Here is a 26,995-nt window from a genome sequence, read left to right as displayed (position 1 = left end):
TAAAAAGAAAAAAAAGCTAAAAATACAGAAAACTCCCCTCAAGGGCCGTGATTCCACTTTTAAACACGCAAATAAACAAACCAGCAGTTCAGGGTTACGTCTAAATTTGGACAATACTGAGCCTGTTCCCGGTGTAGAATCTTCACATCCACATTAAACAAATATGTAGAACTGCTTTCTTTCAATATTCTTAAAAATTTAAAAGATTAAATTAAAACCCTTTTCTCAGTCTTTCAGTTATCTGCCACTTCTCCATGTCATGCGTTGCATGTCTACTCTCTCCTATAGCTTTGTTCTTCTATTTTGTCTCTTCTCTTTCCCCTCACCTACTAGCCCAAGACAGCAGCTCTCTTCCTGTTAAAAGAGAGTTCTTCTTCCCCACTGTCCGAAAGTGCTGCTCAAAGGTGATCATTTGAATGTTGGGTTGGAGGATTTTTTTTTTTTGCCATTATAAGGGTTGTAGGGTCTTCATAATACACTTTGAGACAAAAACAAATCTAACTGAATTAATCTTAGAGGTCAAAATGATAAGACTTGACAAAACCTCAAAAAGTAAGAAAATAAAAACAGAACAAAACACTTAAAAAGTATTTTTTTAATTGGAGGGATTATTACTGACCTTCCAACATATTTCACATTATATCTTAATACAATACACATTGAGCACCATGTTTTTTTCTTATTTTTTTACATGTTATGTACATTTTTTTAAAATGTTTTTTTCAGTAAGCTTATCTTGGTAAACATGAAAACATTCACTGTCACATATTAAAAATCATCCATGCATTTACAGGCTGGTATTTTCCCACCACAACGTCATATATTTCACATTAGAATAACATTTGTTAGTTAGCACACTGACATCTGCAGAATACTGTGAGTATGTGTGGCATATAATATATATTAAGAAACAATAAAAGGATGTGGATGTGCTAGTGTGTTAGCTGGTACTCAACAGTGAAGGTGTCTAATTACTGACATCCTAAAGTTGTTACTTGTGCCTCACTAGTTTTCCTGGAATGTGTCGAGTTTAGACACAAACAGAAGACATTCACATGTATTGCCATTGAGCTGCCGAGATATTGCAAATTTCTATTTTGCACTATTATGATATGTTTTTGTTTTTTAGTTTGTTTTACATCAGAATAACAGTAAAATGAATTAACACAGGCACTTAATAATCCAAACCCGTCACTTGGCATACATACGATACACGATACACAAGTGAAACACACAGGTCTGCCCTGAAATCTGTTACAGTTCAGGGGACAAATACACATCTGGTGTTACTGCACAACTGGGAGTCGTTATTCTCTGCAGTTGAGAAAAGTGGAAGGGAAGAAGGCTCCTTCACCGTCGCTTCCTAACGAGCCGCATGGGCTGTCCTCTTCGCAGCTCATGTCCTCACAGGAGTCCTCGCTATGAGACAAGACAGCATTAATACTCAATGTTTCCTTTGTTTAATCGTTACAACCCTACTTACAGTCATTTTGAATGGGATTTAAGCAAAGTCCCACTCGAAACAGCACCAGCACCGTTATTTTTATAGCATTTTCCAAATTGACTTTGATTTCATTGGTTACTGCTAGATAAAATCTTAATCTTGAACAGAATCTGTTATATCTGATAGAAAAACACCTAGAAGCTTTCCTGATTTGACCTAAAATACGGTTTTAAACAAGCAGCAACCTCCGCAGCAGAAAAACTGAAGTGCCTCTCGTGGCTGCGTGAAGCTGATGGTGGAATTATGGGTGTGGCTGCCTCACACAATAGGACAGTGTCCCATCATAAGCAGCTTTAGCCAATCGCTCTGCCTCACTTTGGTTAATGTGACTCAGTGAAGTGGAGTCTTCACTGTTCAATTTTAGTGAGTAATGTTCTACATTTTGATGCATGCTCAGCCAGTCAGATAAAGCAATCCCAGAAAGTTGAATCTGTTCATCTGGACACGGCGTCAGAAAACATTACGTCCAGATGAACAGAATTAACTTTCTGGGACTGATGTTTTATCATATTTGTAGGTGACCTTCTACTAATAATAAGATTTTTGGGTGTGTGTTTCTGTCTACAGTTTGTAGATGTAGCTTCCCTGCTAGTGTGAGCAAAAAACATTCAAAAAGGAATAAAAGAGAAAACATATTTGATACAGCGGTTGCTAAAACCCTTAGAATTCAGGTTCAAAATGCAGAGTCCTAACTCACAGAGTAAAGTTAGTCTTTGTTTTTATTTTCCTCTGGAAGTTTCTACATTTCTACCACCATCTTTGCTCTCCAAGAGCCACGCCTCACTCTTTTAATGTTTCTGGTTTTGGTTTAGTAGTGAAATCAACTAAGGGAATAATGAGTCCAGAGTTCTATTAATGCTAACCATAACCTAATTGAAAGTTAATTGAGAATAATTCTTCTTCAGCACATATTTAACCAATCATTTTTACAATTCTGCTGTAAAATTAGAACTTGAAAAATGACGTTTTGACTTTTCTTAAGCCATTTGTACACAGCAGTTCTGCAGGCTCTAACCTGCTGGATCTTGAAAAAACAAAACAAAACACACACACAAAGTATGCATGTTAGTACTAATATGTGAAGGACAAATTTGTGTTATCTGAATGCAGCTTTACAGATCCTCTTACAAAGTAAATACAATAAGCATGTATGGAGGCTAGGTGGAAAAATAAAAGGCGAATCTATTTTTTCACCTGCTGATCCATCTTATCATCACTTTTTAATACAGTTGCATCCATAGAGCACACATCTCTTTTTTAGGGCATGTTTTATTGTGAGAAATTTGTGTCAAATTATGTACACTAGAGAGAGTCAATATGCAGGACAGAGGATCAAAGGATAAACATAGCAGTCTAACATAAACTGTATCCTAGTATAAAGTCCGTGCGATGTTAGATTGCACTGATATGAGAAGAGATCGGCTAAAACTCCTAAGCGTTCATTGCTATCGACTGTGCTGTTTCCTGTAGTTACCTCTTCTAAACCACTGCATTCCATTAATGTGAATACATTTGCTGTGTGCTACACATGAGCTGTGGAAAATATTCTGACCTGATTTTACCATAATTATCCCATTTAGTTTTCCAAGGAGCCCAGCACACCCGAGAAATCATTATAACACAAAGAAAGTAGAAAAGATTAACTATTAACCTCTCGCTTTCATCCCAGCTTCTCTCGGGAATAGTTGGCAGACCGGGCACACTGAAGTGACTAGTTTGGAGATTCTGAGCCGTCCTCCTTGACACGATCCAAACAAGCTTTTTGTTGTCTGGTTTGTTGCATTCGCTCGAGCGGTACTCCACCATGCACTTGGCCACATGTTCCTTCCAGTGGAGTAGCTCACTGTCACTGATCTGAAGAGAAGAAGAAAAACAGGAAACATCTGAGAGGTTACAAACAGGAATGGCCTTAAAATATATATTTTTTAACAGTTTTCCCATGCACTCTACATGCATTTGGCCAGGCAACAATAAGTAATTTTACACATTTTACAGTCTCCGCGGGATTACACCGGCCAAACTGCAAACAAGTTTTCTGAACACAATTATCTTTAAAAATATAACAGGCTACGTTTACACACCAGATACAGGTGCTTCATCTGGGGGAGTAACATTTACTCTTGACTTTTGTTTATAGGTTAGACTGGATTTTTAAGGGTTTTAAAAGCATATTAGTGGTCACCATGTCTCTAAGGGAGAGACTTTGTCTGCTGCTTGTAAATTTTTCAGTTTTAATAAAAATTAGACTTGTTTTGCAGTCATGTCTGGTCGCACCGTTTCTGTTTGGACTTTCATGTTGAGTGGGGTGAGACAGCTCCTCCAAACACAGGGATAGGTGAAACAAAGACAACATGTTTTTGGCTGGAGACAGAAAAGTTGGTGCCAAACGAGTTGGAAGAAAAAGTCTAAATATAAATAGCTTCAAATTCTCATTTCACAGCTATGATAAGACTACAGTGAAACTGCCAAAACATTAAAAACCACAACATCAGGGATGTGGAAGCTCATCTGGCTCCATCACAATTCCCGAGTTGCTTCCCATTGAAAGAAAAAGAAAGAAAGAAAAGAATTAAAAATGTGACCTTGACCTTGGGCAAAAGTTGGGTGAAGACGCATTAGGTGATAATTATGTGCAATCCTGATTAAATAATGACCAATATTGTAGCAGGAGTCGCAATTCTTGTGAACTGTGAACAGATGCATGGATGGATGACGGACTCCTGACTCATAAGTACATTAAACCTTCAGCTCGATGAGCTAAAATATCATCAAACAAAATTTTTCTTGTGAAAAGTACACTATAAAAACTAAAAACTAATATGATAATACCCTGATAATACCCTTGTTACTAATATATTATGATGGAATAATACTGACTGTTTGAGAGAGGATTTAGCTGCCGCACCCTATTCTCTTCATACCTTTACATGTCTTTGGAACTGCTGGACAGTCTTCAACAACATGACTGACTGGGGGGCTTCAAATTCCTGAGCAATGAGGGCCAGTGCCAGCACGGATGGCTGTGAAGAAGAACAGATTAATTAGTCCTGATACTCCAAACTAATGCTGCTATGCTGTAAAAGTGTCACCTTGCTTACTTTTGCTTTAGAGAAAACAAGCCGGCATAAGCAGGCTTTTAGCTGGGCTTCCAGTCTCCCAATGCTTGGGATCTCCTCCCTTAAAATATAGAGGGAATCCTAATGTGATCTGCTAGTACAAGCCTCAGTCAGCAGTAACTATTTGACCAGCTCCAATCAGTCTGGAGCAGCATTAGCAACAAGAAAAAGTAAATACAAAAAAATATTTACCTTCCAGCAGACAGGGATGTGAAGGCGGAGTAGTAGAGGTGTAGAAAGGTTAAGGCTGTCACTGCTTTGGGCTCCACACTGAGCTTCTCTGAGATGATCTTCTCCATACGACACAGGTCTGACACGGTGAACTTGCTTTGGCTGATGCGAATAAGCTCATGAGTGGGTGAGACATTGCTTTCCTCCTCAACCATTTTGGCAGCAATGTGAAGACAGCAAACTCCAATACAGGGCAAATGCTTAGGCTGCACCTATCATCAACAGAAATGAGCCAAAATCCAATGAATCAAAGTCAAAGGAGACTAAAGGGCATTAAACATGCACAGTTGCAGTCTTGGCGTTTAACTTGGAATTCTTACTTTCATAATGGTGAGAAATCTATCAAGTAAATTGACAGCTTGAACAAAAGTTTGGGTGCAGTAGCCAAAGAAGCTGGTCAGGCTCCACAGTTCTTCCACTCTGGTGTCTCTGCATTTTGCAGATACTCCGCTGTGATTCTACAAATGTACCACTATATATTAGAAAGGCATCACTGAAAATAGCAGTCATTTTAGCAAACACATATGCCTGCAAACACAGCTTTAAAAAAAACTCCACAAAAACAAAAGTAGGTCAGTGGGCTACCTCTGTGGAGGCAGACTCCATCAACTTCAGGCCAGTCTCCCTGGGAAGAAAGTTGTACTCTGTCGCACAGCATGACTTCAACTCTTTCAAGAGCAAACTGTCAACGTCCTGAAGATCCCTCATCTGGAAAACAACACAGTGTAATATTTGTATCCAAGAGACTGTCAGAGTAACCCTATGTTGACTGTAACTGTTGCCTCCTAAACCACACCTACAGGCTGTCCGGTATCCCTACGAAAAAATAAATAAATAACTAATCTGGTATATAACCTGACGATCGTTACAATATTATAAGTGATTTATTAAGTGAATGCATAAAATATGCCGAAGCACAACTACTAAACCACCACCAAATCGAAGTAGATGTAGATATTTGAGCTAAATGACCACTGACCTGAAACTAGGTCACCGGGCTAATCCAAACAGGGAGATGATTTCATATTACAGAGTTAATAGAGCTAGGCTATTTCCTTCTTTTGGGTTTTAGAAATTGTGTTTTGAAAAACAAAAACATCAATAATTGCCAAAAAAAACCCCAAAAAACATTCGGGGGCGTCACCCACACAAAGTACTCCAGCGTAAGCTAACTTAGCTAGCGCTAATCAAGCAGTCGTTTTACCTTGCCCAGGAGCGGAAGGCGTGCAGGATAGTAACAGCTCCGTGACTTCAATTTAGATTTCACTCCTCCATGTTTCCATTTTGATTGGGATGATTGACGAGAAATAATAAAATAAGACCTCGATCACCGTCGAAGAGCGACGACCCCCTCCCCGCCGCCCGTAATAAACAAGCAGCTCCGGACCTGCTGGGGAAAACTACTTTAACCATCATGCATCTCTAGAAACGCAACGTCTTGCCTGTTGGCGTCACAAAGTGGCACAAAAAGGCGCCTGTTGGCGGTGACAGTCGTCGGCAGTACTTATGTTTACGGTTTACGGTCACTTAACCGATAAACTTGCAGTTCATCGGTTCTGACTTTCACATACAAGTCTGTCATTATATTTTAACGGTTACACTCAAAGACCGCTCAACTACGTCGGCCAAATTAGCTACGGATTAGTGATGGCTCTTGTGGCACGGCTCCCAAAGAAGAGCTGGCTCTTTTGGCTCCCAATTGCTCTTAATATATTACCATCTGTAGCCTCATATTTTATCTTTATTTGGCAAATATGATGGGAGTTGGCTCTTCCAATTAGAGCCGATGCTTTTGCGCATGACACGTCACTACCACCGATGCTGTTTCCATGGTGATGAAACTGCGCGCTCTAGCAACTCGTTAGCAGTTGTCATTTCCAGGTTCTTGTAAATGTCTTAATCAATGACTTGACATAAAAAATGAGATGTCTTCCACGGGGTCCCAGCCCTCTGAGCCCCAGAGCTATAGGCTTTCCATCAATAGTGGCACTATACGATACCATTACACAGCGAAAGATAGAACAGCAACAGCGGCAGGAACTGGAACCGCTGGTAAGCTAAATAAGCAAAGTATTGCCTGTTAGTATGCTAAACTTTGTTTCAGTAACTTGGACGGTTCCTATTTACTTTACAGATCCCCATGATGGCCCTCTTCCGTTGAGATTCAACAGTGTGACACTGGAGGAGCTGAGGTAAGGTTCCTCACCATAACTTAACAGCTTTTGCACTGAAAAAATGACGCGCACTACGTTTTTTGTCCCAAAGATGCTAAAGGACAGACCCAATGAAAGATAAACATTAAAAAAAAGAACTTAGACTTGCTTCTTTCACTCTATTGCACTGTATTGTCAAGATTAAAAATGTCCTGTCTCACAGTGAACTGAAAGGTAGATCATGCATGTGCCACTCTTGGATGGACTGTTATAATTCCTATTAATCCGGCTGTTCTAAAAGCTCCCTGAAAAAGCATCCAAATCATCAAATCGCCATCCAAGTCACAGCAGCAAGAGTATTAACAGGGACTGGAAAGAGAGATCGCATTTGTCCCGTGTTGGCTCCCTGTTGAAGCCAAAATTGAATATCTTAGAGACCTCATAGTACCATATTATCCTAACAGAGCACTTCATTGTAAGACTGCCCTGTCAGGCTTACTTGTGGTTCACTGTGCTTTAAGTAAAGTGGGAGGCAGAGCCTTCAGCTATCCTCTCCTGTGGAGCCAGGTCCTGGTTTTGATGCATGGCAGTCTTCCTCACAGCTTTAACGATTAGGCTTAAAACATTCTGTTTTGATCAAAGAAAATAAATCAGGCTGTGCTGCAGTGGGTACCATTAGTAAACAAATCTGAACTGAATTCACTGTATGAGTTAGTCTAAGCCTGAGCTTCTATGTATTGACAGTGATGAGCTTGATCGCCGCACCAAAGAAACCCAGAGACTACAAGAAGAGGTGGAAAATGCAACTAAGGTGGTTCTGGAGAGATTTGGCGGCAGCTGTAGGTCACCTGGACAAAGCTGCCATGATATTAAACCTCATATCTGTAAGTACAAGTGTTTCCACACATCTTGTTTATGCCGCTCTAACTTGAAAGATGGGGGGGAAATGTGTTATCTAATGGCTTATTTATTATTGTTTTACAAAATCCAGAGTAGAATAAAATGGCTGAAAACTAAAGGCACAGAAGTACTGAAGCTCAAATTCTTCTAAGCTATTTGGGTCTCAGAAAATGTTTAAATCCAAATAACTAGCATGCATACACAGATATGAAGGGAAAGAATTCAACATAAACAAACACCCTAGCTTAACAGTGACAGTGTACGCTCTGAGTGTTTTAAACATCTGTTGCTGTTTTGGCAGATGACTCTCCTGGAGATTCCTCCTTTCTTCCAACCCACCAGCAGGCAGTGACTCAGCCTTTGGTCTTTGGTCTGGATATTTTAAACCAGGAAGTAGCCCAAAGGGACATCAGCTCTCCTGGAAAGCAGGTGTTAGAAAATGCAATGGATGACTGCCTTCAGCAGCTGTCAGACTTGCAGCTCAACAAGGTTCATATTTTATTGCAGCCATGAAATCTTATGTAATAGTTTGGTCATGTGTGATGTTAATAGCAGAGGAGGGTAGTGCACTCTCTGCATTATGTATCTTTTATGTTTCATCTCCCCAAACACAGACAGTTAATCAAGCTGAACAAGAAACATGCTGTCCTCAGAAAGCCATCACAAACCTGAAAACTGAGCTGCATAAAGTCCAGATGGAGAATGATGCCCTGTCTGACCTGAGGTGAAAACACAGATACAGTTCTACATATATAAAATAAAATGCCTGAATCACTTTGACCCACAAATCTTTTGATTTATAGATTAAAGGATTCGAGGAAACACGTTGATCAGATGGAAAAGATGCTGTGCTTGTTGGAAGAGCTTCAGAAACTCAAAAGGTCGAGGGACAAGAAGCTGCAGGAGATGGAGAATGAGGCGGTCGCGCTTAATAGGAAAGTTGAAACATTGGAGCAGACCATAAAGGAGGTGTATCATACATTGGATGGGAAACAATCTGAGCACTCAGTTACCAGCACTAAACATGAGAATCGCAAAACGCAGCAATTTATTCCTAATAAGGCAAATGTGGATCTCAATGACAAGCTACAGGGGAGGCCTTTTTTGGTAAGTGATAGCATTCAGTAGAGTACAATAATGGGTGTATTTTGCAAAAAAAATATGACTCTCATGATTTATTTCTTTCTGTTTCATATCAGTCAGAAGAACAGATGGGGAACAAGGAATACAGTGGAGCAATTGAACAAGAAAGGTATATCATTTTCCTAACTAATCAGTGAATTCTGTCATTTACTGAATGTCAACAACTGCCCATCACAGATTCTTAGAGCTGGGTTTGTCAAACCTGTTGTACAAAAGCTAAAGATTTTCCATTCACTCACACGAAGTACAAAGTAAAGCAGCAAATTTACATCAAAGAAACAAAGTAAACTTAAAAAGTTGCTGTGCCCTACCTTAACCGTGTAAATAAACCCTGTGCAAAATGTGTCAACTTAGACTGGAACACCTCATTTCAACTCTTGGCCAGGAGATGGCGATGTTGACTGATATACTGAGCTCATCGAAAGACAACAGCTTCAACTTGTGTGCCAAAGTGGAATTGCTCAAGTAAGTGGCTGTGAAAAAATGTCTTCTTTTTATTATTCATCAGATAGTTTGCAGTGATAACTCCCTGCTGGTTTCTGTATTACTGTAAACCTGTCAGACAATATGAGAAGTATTCACTCATGATTTGTATACCCAGAAAACTCACCGTGAGACCGCCCTCACTGCACGAGTATCAGGCCGGAGAATTGGAGTCAACCTTTTCCAGCCTTAAAGATAAGGTAAAGATGATGTTGAAAAGATGAAGTTATTAAGTAAGGCACATATAAATTCGCTTCTCTGAACTGTGCTGCTTGGATGTGGAGAAGCAGCACCAGTAAATGGCCAGTATGTGCGTCTTTTTTATGTGGTTTGTGAATGTGTTTTGTCATGTTGTAGGTTTGTGGTCTGGAGCAGCAGCTAAGTGAGGCTCAGACGCAGCTCTTGAGTGCTCAGCAGCAAGAAAAAGACAAATCATTGCAACAGGCAATGGAACTTCATTCTCAGCTTAAACAACATAAGGTGTGGTACCACAGTTTTGCTTCTGTGCATAAACTGTTATGTCGGTGTATTAAAGTACAGTGGTTATGCCGGATTAAACTTTGTGTCAAGTTTAGGTAAAATTATGTAATTTATTTAATCTGCTTGTGAAAATTCTTTAGCTGTAGGTGGGAGTGGTCAAAGACAATTAGCAAAACCAGAAGGAGGCTTTTTATAAATGGATGGGTTTTAAGGTTACTAAGGCAGTATAAACTGAGCCTGTACCACCCCTCTTGTAATAACTAATATTTTCATACTGTTCTTATGTACTGCACCGCCATCTATACAATAGGGCAACAATTTCCTTTATAGCAACTGAAGTTTGAACATCCTGACTGATCAGGTCTTTCTGTAATGCCAACACTAGAAGGCTGGAGTTCATTGTTGCTGTGAGGCAATATGTAAAAAACAATGTAACTGGGCATGCAAATTACAAAGCAACAACACTATCCAAGAGACCTGGGTTTTTTTCTGTCTTAAAGTTAGCCTTTGGGCATTAGCTAAGGATGGAAGCATGATCATTGAGGTAATGAGCCTGTGTTACCTCAGTTAAAAGAAGTCTGTGTATTTTCCTGTTATTTGATAAATAAAATGTGTTGCCAAAGGCTGAGGAAAGGAAATACAGTGTTTTTTATACAACTCTGGTGATTTTTCAGTCACCCAAACAAGCTATTTAGGCATACACTGGTCATACACTGGGCAACTGCTATCTCCCGCTTGGCATTAGTGTTGTGTAACGAATAAAGTTTTTTCCCACATGCCATCTAAAGACACAAAAGCTAATTGGACTCAGTAGTTGTCATTTCCAGTTGGCTATTTAGCCCATGTGGATTCAACAAGGTTGCTGTTAATTTTGGCCTCATGATTTACTATACTCACAATCTTACTATGTAAGGAGCAGTTCTCACCACCATAATCCCTGTCCCCAAGAAACCTAGGATCACTGGACTAAATGACTACAGACCCGTGGCTCTGACATCTGTGGTCATGAAGTCATTTGAGCGCCTAGTTCTCTCCCATCTCAGGACCCTCACGGCCCCCCTCCTGGACCCCCTGCAGTTTGCATATAGAGCCAACAGGTCTGTAGACGACGCCATCAACATGGCCCTACACTTCATCCTGCAGCATCTGGACTCCCCAGGAACCTACGCCAGGATCCTGTTTGTGGACTTCAGCTCTGCCTTCAACACCATCCTTCCAGACCATCTCCGAGACAAGCTTTCCCAGATGAATGTGCCTGATCCCATCTGCCGGTGGATCACTGACTTCCTGACGGACAGGAAGCAGCATGTGAGGCTGGGAAAGAATGTCTCGGACTCCCGGACCATCAGCACCGGCTCCCCTCAGGGCTGTGTTCTTTCTCCTCTGCTTTTCTCCCTGTACACCAACTGCTGCACCTCCACCCACCAGTCTGTCAAGCTAATCAAGTTTGCAGATGACACCACCGTTATTGGACTCATCTCGGACGGGGACGAGTCTGCCTACAGGAGGGAGGTTGAACGTCTGGTGTCCTGGTGCAGCCACAACAACCTGGTGCTGAATGCCCAGAAGACAGTGGAGATTATTGTGGACTTCAGGAAGCACACAGCTCCACTCCCCCCCATCATCCTGACTGACACCCCCATCACCTCTGTGGACTCATTCCGCTTCCTGGGTACCACCATCACCCAGGACCTGAAGTGGGAGCCCACCATCTCCTCCGTCATCAAGAAAGCCCAGCAGAGGATGTACTTCCTGAGGCAGCTGAAGAAATTCAACCTGCCAACACGGACGATGATGCAGTTCTACACCGCAATCATCGAGTCCATCCTCACCTCCTCCATCACCGTGTGGTACGCTGGAGCCACTATCAGGGACAAACAGAGACTGCAGCGTGTTGTGCGCTCTGCTGAGAAGGTGATTGGCTGCAGACTCCCATCTTTGCAGGACCTGTACACCTCCAGGACATTGCGGCGTGCAGCTCGGATCTCAGCTGACCCTTCTCACCCTGGACACAGTCTGTTTGACCTGCTCCCCTCAGGCAGGAGGCTCCGGTCCATTCGCACCAGAACCTCTCGCCATAAGAACAGTTTCTTCCCCTCTGCTGTTGGACACATGAACAATAACCATATGACTGTTCCCACCACTAACACATGACCCTACGCTGTGTTCACTGCATCATTCCATGTTTGGCACTGATCACCACCTGCACTCATGTATATATCTTTCAACGTAGCACTCTTAATTCTTATTCTCATGTATATATCTCATGTATATCTCATGCACATATCTTTCCACGTAGCACTTTTAATTCTTATCCCTACTTTTATTTTTTTCCATGTCTATTTAAGTGCTATTTATGACACTATGTTTGCACTGAAGCACCGCAGCAATTTCCTAATGTTGTAAACCTGCTCAACATTTGGCAATAAACCCCATTCTGATTCTGATTCTGATTCAACGTTCAGAGAGGGTTGCCTTAATGTGTAAAATTCCAAAAGATTATAATTTTTGCCCATTCCAGTGCAGGCAACTCACTGTGCTTCCTGCTTTATCCAGAGGTGCTGTGACCAGCAGCAGTGTGAGCTCCAGGAGGGATTAAAGGTCCTTCGAGGGCAGCTGAAGGTGACTAAGGAGCAGCTTCACCAAGCTGGGGAGGAGAAAACCCGCCTAGAGGCCCTGCTGGAGCAGAGGGACCACGAGGGAAGGAAATCCCAGGAACTCCTGTGGGAGAAAGACAAAGAATTCCACTTAAAGCAACAAGAAACTCATCAAGTAATACACTTAAGAAAATGTGTTTGTGTCAGGTGCTTTTTTTTCTTTAGAGAGAATATTTTTTAATGTTTTTTATAAATTTTTTTGTGGGGGGAGAGATCACCATTTTCAGTGAATTCAGGCTTAAATATTTTTTTAGCATCTTAACAGGTTAAAAGAGGCTCAGAGTCAGTGCCAGACCCTGCAGATAGAACAAGAGACATTGAAGCTGAAGCTGAGTGACAGAGAGAAGACGATAGATCTTCTAAAGTTCCAGATCGAGAGCAGCATCCAGATGACAGTCCAACAAAGCTGCACCATCGATGATCTTCAACAGGAGAACAGCCTCCTCAGCAACCAGCTCAACCAGCACAAGCTGGAGATGCAGCAGCTAAGGGTCAGAAGCAAGTATTAGGTCAAAACACATTTTTCCCTTTCTTTTTTCCTGTTGACATGTCCTAATGCAGGGGTGGGCAATTCCAGGCCCCGAGGGCCAGTGTCCTGCAGGTTTTAGATCTCACTTTGGGTCAACACACCTGAATCACATGATTAGTTTGTTACCAGGCCTCTGGAGAACTTCAGGACATGTTGAGGAGCTAATTTAGCCATTTAAATCAGCTGTGTTGGTTCAAGGACACATCTAAAACCTGCAGGGACACCGGCCCTCAAGGCCTGGAGTTGCCCACCCCTGTCCTAATGCCACCTTTTCTCTTTTTTCTATTACCATTTGCCGGTAAGGCTGAGGTAGATCGCCATAAGTCCCACCTGGCTGCTGTAGAGCATGAGAGACGACAGCTCGAGGCCTCTGTGGCTGAGCAGAGCCAGCGCATCCGGGAGGAGACTCTGGAGAAACAGCAGCTTACCACCCAGCTGGAACTGCGACGTGTGCAGTTAGTTAGCCTTACTAGTGAGTTGAATGTACCCTGTTTCACAATCAGTGAAATAAGGTGACTGGTTAAAGCGTAGTCTGATGAAAGTTTAAAGATGCTGTTCAGCTGATTAATGATGATTCTGTTGACAGTAATGTTTAAGTGATCTGTGGTTAACACAAATCTGCCATTTCTCTTGTTATTCATTCCCTTTAAAGAAAACTGTGTAATTAACCAAATTGTGGTTTAGGAGAATTGTTTACACCCTTACTGTCTGTGACATGCAGTTTGTCTCACACTATGCAATAGAATATCTTAAAAAAGGCTTTAGGTTTTGTAAGAGAGGCATTCCACTCAGACACTCAGACTTTGAGGAGAATTTAGCAAAAGCATTGTAATCTTGGTAAGAGTCTGATTTCCAGGGAGAAAAAAAGCTGTTTAAAAACTTCTCTTTGGGAAAAGCCAGCAAATAGATTAAAGTTATTACAGTTACATTCAGGTGTTAACCAATGAAATTGAATTTAATTTAGATAACACTCAAAAATACCTTCATAGTAAGCACAGAGAAGTGTTTGAAGTTTTGTGCTTGATTACCTTGAATGATAGACCCTGACTCTGTTCTGTTACTGAGTGGAGACATGGATAGTTATTTATGTGTTTGTTTGTTTTTATCTTTCATTTTAAGAGGAATTCCTGTTGAAATTAAATCTCTTTTACCAGGGTGACCTTGTTCCCTTGCCCTCATTACAGTACTAACCTAAGTATCAGTGTCCAGGTTAATATAGACATGTCTGAAATGTGCTGCCTAGAATAGTAAGCTGGCAAAGTACATTTTTACTGTATTCAGGGTTTTCCTGCACATATCAACGACCCTCACTGAAGACAGCTTAATTTTCTCAATTTTAAAACACATTATTTCTTATCAAATGGACAACAACGACAGGAGAATGCAAAACGTTTTGTTAAGTGTAAGAACACTGTGTAAACCCTGTATAACATAAGCTAAGCATCCATCTTTGGGTCGTCTGATACCTCTAATCAATAAACTGCTGAAGTCAAGCCTTCCATTTACCAGGAATTACTGTGTAGACCATGGAGGCGTTTCTCGAAAAACTTTAGCTCTCCTGGCTTTTAGTCTAATCAAATTATCTTCTTGTCCTGCTGTGTTAAGAAAGCAAAGAATTATGTTTGGTATGTTTATACTGTTAACCAAGCCCTTCTGTTGTGGTGTGTGTTTGCTTATGTGTTACCGTCTATTTCTCTCTCTGGACGTAACACGTGTTTGTCCGGGCACGATTTCAGAGGAGCACAAGGAGCTGCAACGGCTGCACAGCTGTAAGAACGAGGAGCATGAGGGTGTGGTGCTGAATCTTCAGAGTCAGATAAGGAACGCCCACGATGAGCTAGATCAGATCCAGAGCACCTTGGGGACCCTCAAAGGGGCTGACAGACATGGTTTGATCAATGTTTATAATTTAAAATGCAACTTAATTAAAAGTCTTCATGAACAAATAAAACTCTGAGGAACTGCTTGTGATTTTCATATATATTTGGTCAGGTGCACAGATTACAGTGAAGTACTTTCACGTTAGCGACCTTTAGTATCACAGAGACATTTTGCATTTCAGAGAACAAAAAATTTAATATTAGTGAAATGTATTCAATTCACTTTCTGACCTCCTGTGCTTCATTTCAGTCTGAGAGATGTAATCTGTAATTCCCTACCCTGTAATCCATCCTAAAGAAGAGCTCTGTGATTATTTATGTTGCCATCTTTCTGTCCCATGGTTTGACTCCACTTCAGGCCTCCAGGTAGCCTTGGACATGCAGAAGGAGATCACTGGCAGGAGAGAGCAGGTGGACTTGATGCAGAGCAAAATTCAACATCTGGAGGAGAAAGTGGAGAAGCTGCATCACGTGAGCTTTTACCATGTTAACTTTTGACAAGTTAGCTCTTGATGACATAGCAGTCAAAATGTCTTAAGCAGTAGTCTTCAAATATGCAACACTATACAACTGTTTTTTTGGGGGGGGTTTTGTTGCTTTTTTGGCAGTTAATTTTTCATACTTTTTCCAGTTCTTCACATTCATCTGAAGTGAGATAGGCATTACTCCATGTTCTCTTCTTGTCCAGGAGAAAGACTGCCAGAACTTGGAGACCGAGCGTCAGCTCCAGGAACTAACCTTCGTCAGGGAGGAGAAGAGACAACTTGCTAACGAGCTGGAGGTGCTTCGATCCAAAGATCAGCAGTTAACAGATAGGATCAGTGAGCTGGAGGCAATCCTTCACAAGGTGGCATTCATTTACACTTCATTTTAGTCATGACACAATTTTTGACACCTGCAATTTTTAGAAGCGTGAATATGTTGGTGACTGCCTGAAACATGCAGAGGTTTGAGTGTAAGCAGTGTGCGGTGAAGAATAAATGTTTTAAAATACACTTTCTCCTCAGGGGGTAACTGTTTTCTTTTTTAACAGTTTCCCCTGTTTGCTTTTTTTTCCTTTGCTGACACTGTTTAATAAAATCATAAAATGCTCTTTACTCTTCTAATTATGGCCTGAACTTTACTGGACCATTGTAACACCTTGATTCTTTTCTTTTCGGCCATCCTGATGTAGATTTGCTGCTGTGCTTGTGATCATTGTCCTGTTCCGTGACACAGTTACGGCCAAGCGTCAGCTGACACATATATGACCACATATTTGATTTTAGAATACTTTAACATACAGAGGAGTTCATGGTCGACTTAATGACTACAGGTCCCATGGCTGCAAAACAAGCCCATTTCATCCCTTTGACTTGGCATGAAGTATTTAAGCTGATAATGCTCTGTTTGGTTTTGTGGCTGTGCATTATGGCCAAATGTTTCCACTTTGACTTTGAAGAACATCGTTCTAGAGGTCCTGTGGTTTGTTCAGATTTCACTTAAGCTGTGTAGCCTGTTCTTTTTAGAGAGAGAGGAAGCTTTCTCCTGGAAACCCTTCCAAGCAAGCCATACTTGTTCAGCTTTCTTCAATAGTCATGCACCGGAACATTTAACATGCTAACTGGCCTGTAGAGTTGGAGAGGTAGCTTTTGGGTTTTTTCCTAATTCTCTGAGCAATGCGCAGTCTGATGTTGCTGGGGTATCCATTCATGGGACGATTTTGGCATTGTGTTAATTAAACAGCTGAATGCACCAGACCAAGCTGCCAAAATTCTGGTTTTATACAGGTGTTCAAGTCTGATGATTAGAAAATCCAGTGCATTTTGATTAGTAGCACCTGGCTGACTCTTATGGAAGCAGTACATAATCTTCCCCATTTACATGATGGGCCCACATGCTTCTGTTAATGTTCATTATCCTTTTTAAATAAAAATTAATTAAAAGATTCTACAATTGGTAGCATCATACTTTCCTGTTTCCCAAAGAATAATTGTGTTCCTTTTGAATTAAAAGTTCAAAATTTTATAGAGACAAGTATAAAAAGGAACTTTGTCAGTCCTCTTGTATCTCTGTTTGTGTCCCAGTGTGACCGCAGTTTCTTTTTGTATTTCAAAAGATGTCGGAGAGCTTTGCAAACTGTCAGGATTTTATCCAGCTGCGGGAGCAGGAATATTTCCGCTTAAAACTCCACCATGCCCTCCACTTGAAGGTAAAGCTGTTCTACATAATTAATAGGACAGAGCTTTTTTATAATCAAGAATATGCTGTATTCTATGTCTGTGTATAGAAAAAAACACAATAAGTGCTCAATGCTAAGGTTCTCAGCTGTGTGTTAGGCTAGGCTATAATTTTTAAATATTGCACATCTTTCAGTGGGAGACATGACCACATTTGTTTTCTGTAGGAGCTCCAAGGTCAAAATCTGCACACAGCTCTGAAAGTGTGTCCACCTGATCTGGACTCCCTGATCCCATCTGCACACACTGCTCCACCTTCCTCCCAGCATGCCTTCAACGCCAAGATCAAGGTACAGTGAGAAACTCCCTATATCTCGCCTATCCCTCCTGCTTTCAGTCTGTCAAGTGCTTGTGTGAATCATTTTATTTGGCTGTACAGACACGAGACATCTGCTCAGCCTTTGAATTGCATTCCTGGAGCTGGGAAAGAAAACAGACTGTAAATAATTTCAACACAGGGTTGAAATGCTATTTGTGTTGGACTGCGGAGACAGTTTTATGTGTTTTTATTGATTTAATTCAGATAAAAGAAGACTGTCCCATATATTTTGATTTCACTGTTAAAAATGAACATTTTAATAAATATATTACCAAATATCACTTCATTTACATTGTCATGCACATCTTTTTGGCTGCTGAAGTCAAGGAGGCAGCTGGAGAGCCCCACTTGTGAGCTCAGATCTCTTGACAAAATCCTGAGAGGAGGGATTTTGGAGAACCCTGGACCACACACCGATAACAGCACCACTGGCAGCAGCTTCCACAGGAGGAGGTCTGCACCAGAGAGAGTACACAGAACCGCATTGTACGTCTGGCTCAGTTCCCACACACCCCAAGCATTAGCTTTATTCTTAGGCCGACTTAGGTCACATATGGAAATCATGTGATATTTCTAAGTGAGCAAGAAATCATAGATGAGCCCTACGTGGTGAGTGCTTTCACTGACCACACAGTTTCAAAGTCTATGTTGTAATATAAAATGTAAAAAAATTGCCTTTTATCATTCAAATGCTTGTATGTACCCAAATTTCTGCTGTACTCTCATACGCTCTTGTTATATCTCACTTTACCCATATTGTAATATTTCTTTTGTCTGTGACGCAGAACTGATCATTGCGATACTGGCTACAAACTGAGGAGAAATACCTTCAGCAGGTAGGGAAAGTGCCCCTTGTTTTTGTTTTTCTAAATATTTTGCATGACTTTGTGAGTGTGACTTGCCCTAAGGCTGTGAGATGATCCCACCATATAGCCATGTGACCTGTTACCTCTCATGAAAGGTCCTGCAGTGTGCTACAGGCCTGTAAAGCAATGTAATGAATCTCTGTTTGCACACACACTGTGTACAGCGAGCTATGTTTCCTGAAGACAGCTGAACCAGATGAGAAAATAATCAAGTCCTTCAGTCAGAGTGAGTTTCATAAGCAGTTTTTATTTAATATATCTAATTTCTTATTACTAAGCATTAATTTATTTTATTTTAATTTAATTTTAGACCTGCAACAGTTTCTTGTCACTATTAATTGGTCTTGGTTGTTGTTTGGTTAAATACGCAGGTTTTTTTAAGTTACTGAACAAGAAAATCATCAAGAAAATATTTAATAGATAGTTTAATAGATAACTCTAGATAATGCAAGATAGAGCAGTTTAATAAAATAAGATTTGGTTTAAATCTGTAACAGACACTCTGCTTTTTAGGCAATTTTATATTAATACCAGAGACTGCAGTGAGGGATACTTCCTCACCACCGCTACTCTCACTGGGTCGCAGGTCACCAGTCCACTCTCTCCTGACCTCTGACCCCAACAACTAACAGAGACACGTCAAAATGCTTCTGAACCCCTCTTCTTTTATCAGTAAGTTCTTAAAGTTCTTAATGATCACAACTGAGCAAAACTGAGGTCATTCAGACAGTAGTCAGGAACAAACCAAACTGATTTGAACACTTTTACTTTGAAAACTGTTTCCTGCTGTTGATGATAGTTACAGTTACATTGTTTTAAAAAACATGTTACAAGCATTGTTCACTCTACATCGATATATGAGTCAACTGTTTGTACAGATTGAGTCATTTATAGTTTATTCTTTTACTGGAGAGATCAAGGCAACCATTTCAGAGTCTTTGAATGTGTAGGAAAGGCTGAATAACATCAACAAGAAGAGTCATGTAGTTAAAGGTAAGTCAGTAACAGATGAAAAGACTTTTAGGTGTGACAGCAGCTGAAATCCAGTTCTGCGTTAAAGGCTATTACACTTGTCCTTTAGCATCTCACAGCATCTCATGCTTAACATTCCATTGTGTTTCTGATTGATCATAATCTGTCAAATATCATACCTTTATGTTTTTTTCTTTTTTGTCTTACAGATGCCTCATTTTTCAAAGGTCACAAGAATGAACTCTGACAGCAGAAAGTTTTGAAAAAACAAGAATTTCACTCACATGTACTGTACCAGTGTACCTCCACATGTGATGTGACAATAAAAGTGATTTGATTTGATTGATTTGAAAAAACAATCGGCTGTATTATCATGTTTAAATAAAGTGCTTGAAAAATGTGAAGTCTCTTAATAATTATTTTATTCATAGCATAGATTTATAATAAATTTACAATAAAAGCTGTGATTCAAGTAGTTGGGACACATGCTGCCCATACAGTACATCTAGTACAGTTCCGGCTGCTTTTAGGGACTCTGGAAATCTTCTGCCATCCTTTGTTTATAAGCACTACTTAATTATCCATATTTCCTTTATATGATAACAAATATACACACCTTTTGTTATTGATCTTTATCTTACTCTTCAAAAAAAGGAGATTCTTTAGAAATAAAGTCATACTTAAACACCCTTGTCCTTTGTATCCTCTTGAGCTTTTTCCATATACAAACGATGTGGACCTACCACACAGAGGTCTTTAAATCCAAATATTTTGTATCCTCTTCACTCTTGATGGTTTGTGTTACTTGCCATGAAACCAGCTGTTTGTTACGTTAGACGGGAAAGGACGATGGGTTTTCTTGAGATTTGTGCCAGATCCAAGTCCCCATTCTATCTCTTGTTTACATTTTAGTTCAGCTACTTGGACCTGTTGCCAGACTCTTGAATTTGTTTATTTTTGCACATAACTGTTTTTTTCCTCCCCAAGTAAAAGATATCAAAATTTATATTTCACTTATATTTGTGATCTGTACTGAATTTTGTTCTTGCTTTGGAAATATGAATAGCCTTCCTGGTTGGGATTTTATACAAAAACCTGAGAAGTTGCTGTGTGCTTGAATGGGCACAATTGGTGGCAAACAGACTTGAAGGAGGAGCACCATCAGAAGCATTCATCCTGCAAAAGTCAAACATAAGTATCATGTCATTATAATAGTTATTTTGTAACTTCTGCGAAACAGTAATGTGCTCTCTTGTTAGTTTGTTATCTCAAACTGAAAAGTTTGAGATAACAAACCAGGAAGGCAGACTATCTCCTGAAAACTATACTTTGATGTCCTTAATTGTGTTCAGTTTTACTGAGACCAACTGGTCTCTCTTGATACTCTTTATATGTGTTTTTTTATTATATAGAAGGGTTTCTTGGAGTTGGATTTTGGACATCGTGACTTCTCTGCATTTAAGCAGAGAAGTCATGTTGGGCATTACTAAAATAGCCAGGTATTTCTAAGCTGCGTGTGTACCTACATTTTAAGTTTGGCTGTTTCCTGTTTTGACCTCCTCTGCGAGGTCTTCTGAAGGTGCAGGAAGTGCAGAGGCATTGCTCACACTCAAATCTGGGTCCAAAACAGCCACCACCCGATTAAATAACTAGAGAACAATAAGACCATGTAAATATGTTTTAACACAGTGTGAAGGTATTTGCCTTCATTCAGGCATCATTTATCTGCCTAACCTGAAGCTATGTCATTCTGGCATAGAGGAGCTTACTTCAGGAGTCAGGTGATCCTTATAGTGAGGGTACATAGCCAGAGGGTGCTGCTTGAGTTTTTCCTCTACAGAAGCGACATACGTACTGCGAATCTGCTTCTGGATCATCTGCTTTGAGAAGCAGGCATGCTCTTTAGAGATGCTCTTTCTAGGCGTTTGACTGGAGTTGTGCTCTTGAGTCCCCGGGAAAATAAGAGGTGAGACTCCTGTGTAGACCCCAGGTGTCACTGATGAGCAGAGACTGGTGTTTGTGAAACGCCAACACCTGATAGATGACAGCTTGTTATCCGGGGCTTTAAGATACTTTGCTTGCAACCTTTCCCTGTACCTGGGGATTTAGAGAAACGTAAAAACTTTGTGAAACAACATGAATACAACCCAGTAAAAGCGAATTTGTGTTGTTCAGAGAAACAAAAGCAGATATATCAAAGCAGACACTCATTGTGCATTTCCTGTTGAACAACACAGATATTTTTCTAGAAGCTGTTTTTCATATTCTGTTAAGAAGAAGGTTGAAAATGTGCAATTTATATATATCACAACAGCAGTTGTGACAGAAGTGTTTGCCCCTTTCCTATTTTTTTGTATGTTTGTCACAATTAAATGTTTCAAATCATAGAATTTAAATATTGGACAAAGATAGCACAAGTAAACACAAAATGCAGTTTCTAAATCGCGGTGTTTATCATTAACCTCCTATGACCTGGTGTCCACATAGGTGGACATCACATTTTGGGTTGTCTAGAACAAAATACTAAATTTTGCTCTACAAGGGCCTGATATCCACTTACAAGGACATTATACTGCCAATGTCCTATCGAAATTTAAAGCGAATGTCCTCATATGTGGATCTTATTTTTCTCAGAAACAAAAATCAGGTAAAAAAAAAAAAAATTCGCGTAACTCTTTGTTTTTATATTCATCAGGTCCCAGTCAGCCCAAATAGCAAAGAGAAATTAAAGTCAAAGTCCTGACCTGAATGCAACTGAGATACTGTAGCATGACCTTAAAAAGGCGGTTCATGCTTGAAAACCCTCCATCATGGCTGAATTACAACAATTCTGCAGAGATAAGTGGGCCAAAATTCCTTCTCAGTGCTGAAAAAGACTCTTTCACAGTTGTTGCTGCTAAGTTGGCCCAACCAGTTACTAGATTTGGGGGGCATGTAGGTTTAGATATTGTTTTCTCCCTTAATACTGTCATTCAGAAATTGAATATTTTAATTACGGTACTTGTGTTGTCTTTGTCTAATATTTAAATATTTTGGATAATTTGAAACATTTTTGTGTGACAAACATACAAAAAATAGGAAATCAGGAAGTGATGGTGGAGAGGAAGATGCTCTTTTTAACAGGAAGAAACATCAAGCAGAAGGAGGAAGTGAATGGAAAGACACAATGTATAAAACACTCTCATAGTTTATGAGAGAATGCTGTAGTGGGAGTGGAGAATAAAAGACATGCAGTGCATCGTGGGAAATCTCCCAGCAGCCTGACTGTATAGAAGCCTAACTAAGGCATGGTTCAGACTCACTTAATCTAGCCCTACCTATAAGCTTTAAAACAAAAACTAAAAGTAGGTAACGTCTGTCTCCTGATCATAGACAGCTCGTTCCACAGGAAAGGAGCGTGGCAAGTGAAGGCTCTGCCTCCCATTCTACTTTTAGGAGCTTTTCTAAAGTTTGGTAATGTGAAGTCTTTAATATGTCATGGAGCCTGGTCCTTCAGGAATGAAACTTTTTTTTTTTTTAATTAAAGTGTCTCATCATGTAAGCAGACACTTTTTGTGTATTTGAAAAGGTAACATGCTTCTGCTTCACATACTTGCACTCTGTTCTCTGAGTTGTCTTTATATTTACCTCTGCCAGCTAGACACTTATGTAGTCTGTACTAACTCCCATGTCCTTCTTTATCTGCTCAAATGATAAAATGGTTTATTTTTTAAAAAGGCTTGATAGTTTATTTATTTATTTAATTATTATTATTATTTGCTGGAATGGAATTCAACAAAATGTTCTTGTGTTTAGACTTTTTGATACTGCAAAAACATTCTCCTACATGAACACCCTTATCTGTCTTTCCAAACTTTTGGCAGTAGCAATATCATATTTTGTAGCATAGCGCAGTTTAAAGCAAGTTCAAGTTTCAGATTCTTACTGAGGGAAATTGGAGTAGTCTGGTGTATGACTTTTACCAGTTTCAGATATATTATGCTACAGTCTGCAAAGAAAGCAATGTTTACTTCTGGTAGTGTGACCTTTATAAGCTTTCCAAGGGTATTATTAGTTGTATGACAACTGTATTCATCACCTTTGTTAACTAAGAGTCTCCTTGGTTGTTCAGATCTTTATGAAAAATTCAGGTGAGGAGTGTCCGAGTTAATGTGCCATAACATTTGCATGATGTCTACAGAGACAATATATGCGAAAATCTATCAACAAAGACGGTGTTAGTATATCTTGTTGGGGATTAAAAATCTTATTTTGGGACATAGCCAGCAAACTTTTCAAGCACTCTCTATCTAACTTGAAAAAATGTTATTGTTTATTTATTAATTCTTGTGGCATGCCAGCATTTAATCCTTTTACCCGCTTAAGAACAGTGGCATTATATTTTGTTATTTGTGTTTCTCTAGTTCCCTTAGATTACCTGCAGACTGGTGTTGTCTTATTATTTATTCTGTACTGTGTTCTCAATCTCAGAGATATTGAAATTCTTAACCAGGGTAAAGCGTCCAGCTGTGTCGCCTCTCTCTCAGAAGCATAATGGCATACATCAACCCCCCCCACTTACATGCACATCTCTCATCCTTTAGAATATAAATAAAGATATAAATAAAGCAGCTCAGTGACAATTTTAAATAGCACTCTTTCCATGTGTGCGGTGATGTAGAGTACCATGTTTGTCTTCTCTAGTCCTGCCTCTCCCTTTTCCTCTTCCTCATCTGAATTCTATGTATTTCTCAAGTCTCCTCATCCCTGCCCTCATACTTGTTCAGGTTAGGTGGGCAAACACAGGAAGTAGGTCTAAGAGGCAGCATCAGTGATGGTGAACAATATGTGGACATCATATTTTGGGTTGTCTAGACCAAAATACAAAATTTTGCTCTACAAGGACCTGATATCCACTTACAAGGACCGTATACTGCTACTGTTCTATCAAAATTTAAAACGAATGTCCTCATATGTGGATCAAATTTTTCTCAGATACAAAATCAGGTTAAAAAAGAATCTGGTAATTCTTTGTTTTTACATTCATCAGGTCCCAATCAACCCAAATAGCAAAGAGAAATTAGGAGGTTAAACCAGTGCAATGGTCTGAAAAGTAAAAATGAAATAGGTATTAGAAATGCACACATAAAATACTGCCAATAATACAACTAGGAAAAATGCTCTTTGAAGCAAATTGTCCCTCAAGCGTAGAAGCAAAATATGAGTAGGAAATTAGTATTTTATGTAACTGTCCTATTGTAGCCATTTTATAATATTATATTTTATTGTTGAACCTATGTGAGATGGAGTTAAATTCATTAGATAAGCCCTTATGTTACTTATACGGTGTTTTATACGCATAAGGTTACTCAGCATATAAATTAACTGGAGCATGCAGGCCTGCTGCACTGCAATACAACATTAGCATAAAGCTGAAATAATTTTACTTGTAGATGAGTAAATGCATTTATTGCTGTTTGCCAGAAATAAAGCAGTCTGAAAGGGGATGTTATGTATTAGTTCGATTTCTATTTACAAGTAACATTAGTTAACACTATTACATTACAAGTACATATTTTTAGACAGTGCAATGACACTTCTCTTAGCAGTGGTTAAAAAGGGCGAATGCAAATATTTTCTTGTAAATAAAAGAAAAAGTACAGTAAAAAAAAAATTAAGTGACTTACCAAGGAAAAACTGGTTGTTTGGTTTTAGACTCCATCTTCGTAAATATTATCTGTTAATGAGTTTTGGAAAACCCCACGAAAAACAAGCGTTACGTTTGCTGACTCGTGACGTTCGACGGCGGTTTGTTACTCAGTAACTATGGTAACAGCGGAAGCCGCAAAAACTCTAGTTAATTTGCTAAAACTGCTAATTTTCATATGAAAGGAACCCAGGTTAAAATAACTTTTGCTTTCATTATGTCTCCGCTGTGTCACATTTAAGGTGTACAGCAAACAAGTACCGACGAGTATTTGTTTATTTTACCGCCAAATCCAAATACCCAACCTATGTGTTTAATTTGCAGTGAGCGTGTTGCGGTGTTCAAAGGGAGGAGATCACAACTTTGTTCCCCAGTAGCAGGCAAAAAAAAGATAAAAATCAGAAACACTTGAATCACATTCTGGACAACAGCTTTATGGCCAATGTCTGCTTTCTGTACGACAGAAATAATAACTGAATAACCTAAATGTTTTACTACAGAGCCAAAACTGTCATTAACACTGTGTACATCTAAAGTCAAGCTTAACCTTCTTTTCGACTGAGTTGAGCAGAGGGTGCATTTTCCGACACTCCGCAAATGCATCTCATCACCGGCCCAAGTCGTGGATGTGATGACTGATTTCATAGCGAAGTTGAAAGAGAAGCTTTCTGGTCGGTTACATGGACTCGTGGTGTTGTAACAGTGGGGGGCTTTGCGGTGAGCCCTTCCACTGACGAGTTTTGGACTGATGTCAACACCCACCAGTTTCCTAACATTAAGAAAGTAGTAGTCGTCATGCTCGTTATGTTTGGGTCGACATACACATGTGAATCAAGCTTTTCACGTACAAACTCGATAAAAAAAAAGCAGCTGTCATTGTTCACTGATTGACAGTCCTCTTCACCATTGTCTTCAGTTTGCACTGACATCTTATAAGCCAAGTCGCTGCCTTATTCAGAAAAAGAAATGTCACTTGTCCCAGTAAGAATGCCAGTGTAACTAATCTACATATCAACATAATGTGGGTGTGTAACAAGCCATGCCTAATCAAAGGTGTTGATTTAAAACAAACCTATGTCCCCTCAGTGTGGATCAGTAGATGTTGTTTTCATATGTGCTACTGCAACTACAAAGTCAAACATATCTTTAGATACAACACACATCTCCAGTAGAGATAAGTTGCCTAAAATCCTTCTGTGTTTCCCAGGATACATTTGTACTTGACTCTTAAAGCATACTTTCCATATTTTTCTGCTAATGTGAGAAATTGTTCAGATTGTATAGAAATTAATGACAAAACCTGTTGTTTAGAAACATGGCTGTTGCTGCCGACTGCATTAAATCACATGTTGCTCCCTTCAGGCCTCATGAATTAGCTAATTAGCTCCAGTTTAGGTCCCCGGACTCTCCTGCTGTTTAAACATCAGGGAAAAGACTGCTGGGACAGAGAGACTTCTGTTTCCCCTCTTTGAGCTCTGATGATCCCTATTTATAGAAACAAACTGAGTTAGTAAGCTGTTCAAATGCAGTCAGTGAACTGTCTAATGCGCAGTTTCAGTTTTCTTTGCCAGCAACACAGTCCGCTTGAATGCAGCCATGTGACAGTGACACCAGAAACCTGCCTATGTTAAAATGTACACAGGTGCATACAGTACATGGCCCCTTTGCTGATGGAGCAGCACCTGGTGTGCTCATACTAAATTAAATTTGGTGCTGAAAGCAAGTACTTCTCCATAGACCTTTTGGCTGGAGCTATGTACCATCAGCTGATGGAAAAGGCAACCACTAGACTGGAACAAATTCTTAGCATTTAAAAACTGTGCTGGAATTTAAATGTCAGCAAGTATAGCGTTCAGT

General features: G+C 39.8%; 3 protein-coding genes across 5 annotated transcripts; 1 reads left to right on the top strand and 2 right to left on the bottom strand.

The window, feature by feature from the left end:
• Positions 1–580: 580 nt before the first annotated feature.
• On the bottom strand, positions 581–6,588 carry LOC146562920 (cyclin-G2-like). Of its 2 annotated transcripts, XM_085295178.1 has the most exons (8): positions 6,056–6,584; positions 5,437–5,559; positions 5,172–5,309; positions 4,813–5,063; positions 4,603–4,681; positions 4,426–4,524; positions 3,156–3,358; positions 581–1,419 (listed from the first exon to the last, which is right to left on the bottom strand). In XM_085295178.1, the coding sequence occupies exons 2-8, from the start codon at positions 5,557–5,559 to the stop codon at positions 1,308–1,310; spliced, it is 1,005 nt and encodes a 334-aa protein (XP_085151304.1). In that variant the 5' UTR covers positions 6,056–6,584; the 3' UTR covers positions 581–1,307. The 2 variants fall into 2 exon arrangements, with proteins under 2 accessions (XP_085151304.1, XP_085151305.1); XM_085295179.1 differs by lacking the exon at positions 5,172–5,309 and having other exon boundaries at positions 6,056–6,588.
• On the top strand, positions 6,320–19,850 carry LOC146562919 (uncharacterized). The gene is made up of 23 exons (XM_085295177.1): positions 6,320–6,903; positions 6,986–7,043; positions 7,749–7,888; positions 8,206–8,393; positions 8,519–8,628; positions 8,708–9,011; positions 9,104–9,156; positions 9,402–9,512; positions 9,649–9,730; positions 9,888–10,010; positions 12,567–12,782; positions 12,922–13,158; positions 13,500–13,668; positions 14,933–15,085; positions 15,435–15,547; positions 15,765–15,923; positions 17,175–17,267; positions 17,463–17,585; positions 17,937–18,100; positions 18,400–18,450; positions 18,645–18,706; positions 18,994–19,152; positions 19,662–19,850. Exons 1-22 carry the CDS (start codon positions 6,777–6,779, stop codon positions 19,107–19,109), a joined length of 2,952 nt encoding a protein of 983 aa, XP_085151303.1. The 5' UTR covers positions 6,320–6,776; the 3' UTR covers positions 19,110–19,152; positions 19,662–19,850.
• fam47e (family with sequence similarity 47 member E) lies at positions 17,938–25,363 on the bottom strand. Of its 2 annotated transcripts, XR_014894692.1 has the most exons (5): positions 25,119–25,363; positions 21,222–21,549; positions 20,979–21,101; positions 20,548–20,628; positions 17,938–18,069 (listed from the first exon to the last, which is right to left on the bottom strand). XR_014894692.1 is itself a non-coding variant. In XM_085295181.1 (4 exons), the coding sequence occupies exons 1-3, from the start codon at positions 25,151–25,153 to the stop codon at positions 20,982–20,984; spliced, it is 483 nt and encodes a 160-aa protein (XP_085151307.1). In that variant the 5' UTR covers positions 25,154–25,363; the 3' UTR covers positions 19,845–20,628; positions 20,979–20,981. The 2 variants fall into 2 exon arrangements, 1 of the variants encoding a protein (XP_085151307.1); XM_085295181.1 differs by lacking the exon at positions 17,938–18,069 and having other exon boundaries at positions 19,845–20,628.
• Positions 25,364–26,995: the final 1,632 nt, after the last annotated feature.

This window comes from Mchenga conophoros, linkage group LG12 (genome assembly GCF_057382185.1).
Source record: "Mchenga conophoros isolate Kocher_MC1m ecotype Shallow Benthic linkage group LG12, M_conophoros_male_GT1.1, whole genome shotgun sequence".
NCBI classification, from domain to species: domain Eukaryota; kingdom Metazoa; phylum Chordata; class Actinopteri; order Cichliformes; family Cichlidae; genus Mchenga; species Mchenga conophoros.
Note: the sequence above shows the minus strand (reverse complement) of the source record. Positions and strands in the feature narration are given on the sequence as shown.

Coding starts and splice junctions, on each gene's coding strand:
- LOC146562920 (XM_085295178.1), bottom strand. CDS start 5,559: ATGAGGGATCTTCAGGACGTTGACAGTTTGCTCTTGAAAGAGTTGAAG. Junction 5,064..5,171: donor GATTTCTCACCATTATGAAA/GTAAGAATTCCA, acceptor TGTTGATGATAG/GTGCAGCCTAAGCATTTGCC. Junction 3,359..4,425: donor AGTTCCAAAGACATGTAAAG/GTATGAAGAGAA, acceptor TCTTCTCTTCAG/ATCAGTGACAGTGAGCTACT.
- LOC146562919 (XM_085295177.1), top strand. CDS start 6,777: ATGTCTTCCACGGGGTCCCAGCCCTCTGAGCCCCAGAGCTATAGGCTT. Junction 7,889..8,205: donor TGATATTAAACCTCATATCT/GTAAGTACAAGT, acceptor CTGTTTTGGCAG/ATGACTCTCCTGGAGATTCC. Junction 17,268..17,462: donor ACCATGCCCTCCACTTGAAG/GTAAAGCTGTTC, acceptor TGTTTTCTGTAG/GAGCTCCAAGGTCAAAATCT.
- fam47e (XM_085295181.1), bottom strand. CDS start 25,153: ATGGAGTCTAAAACCAAACAACCAGTTTTTCCTTG. Junction 21,550..25,118: donor AAACAACCAGTTTTTCCTTG/GTAAGTCACTTA, acceptor CTAAATCCCCAG/GTACAGGGAAAGGTTGCAAG. Junction 21,102..21,221: donor AGGATCACCTGACTCCTGAA/GTAAGCTCCTCT, acceptor ATTGTTCTCTAG/TTATTTAATCGGGTGGTGGC.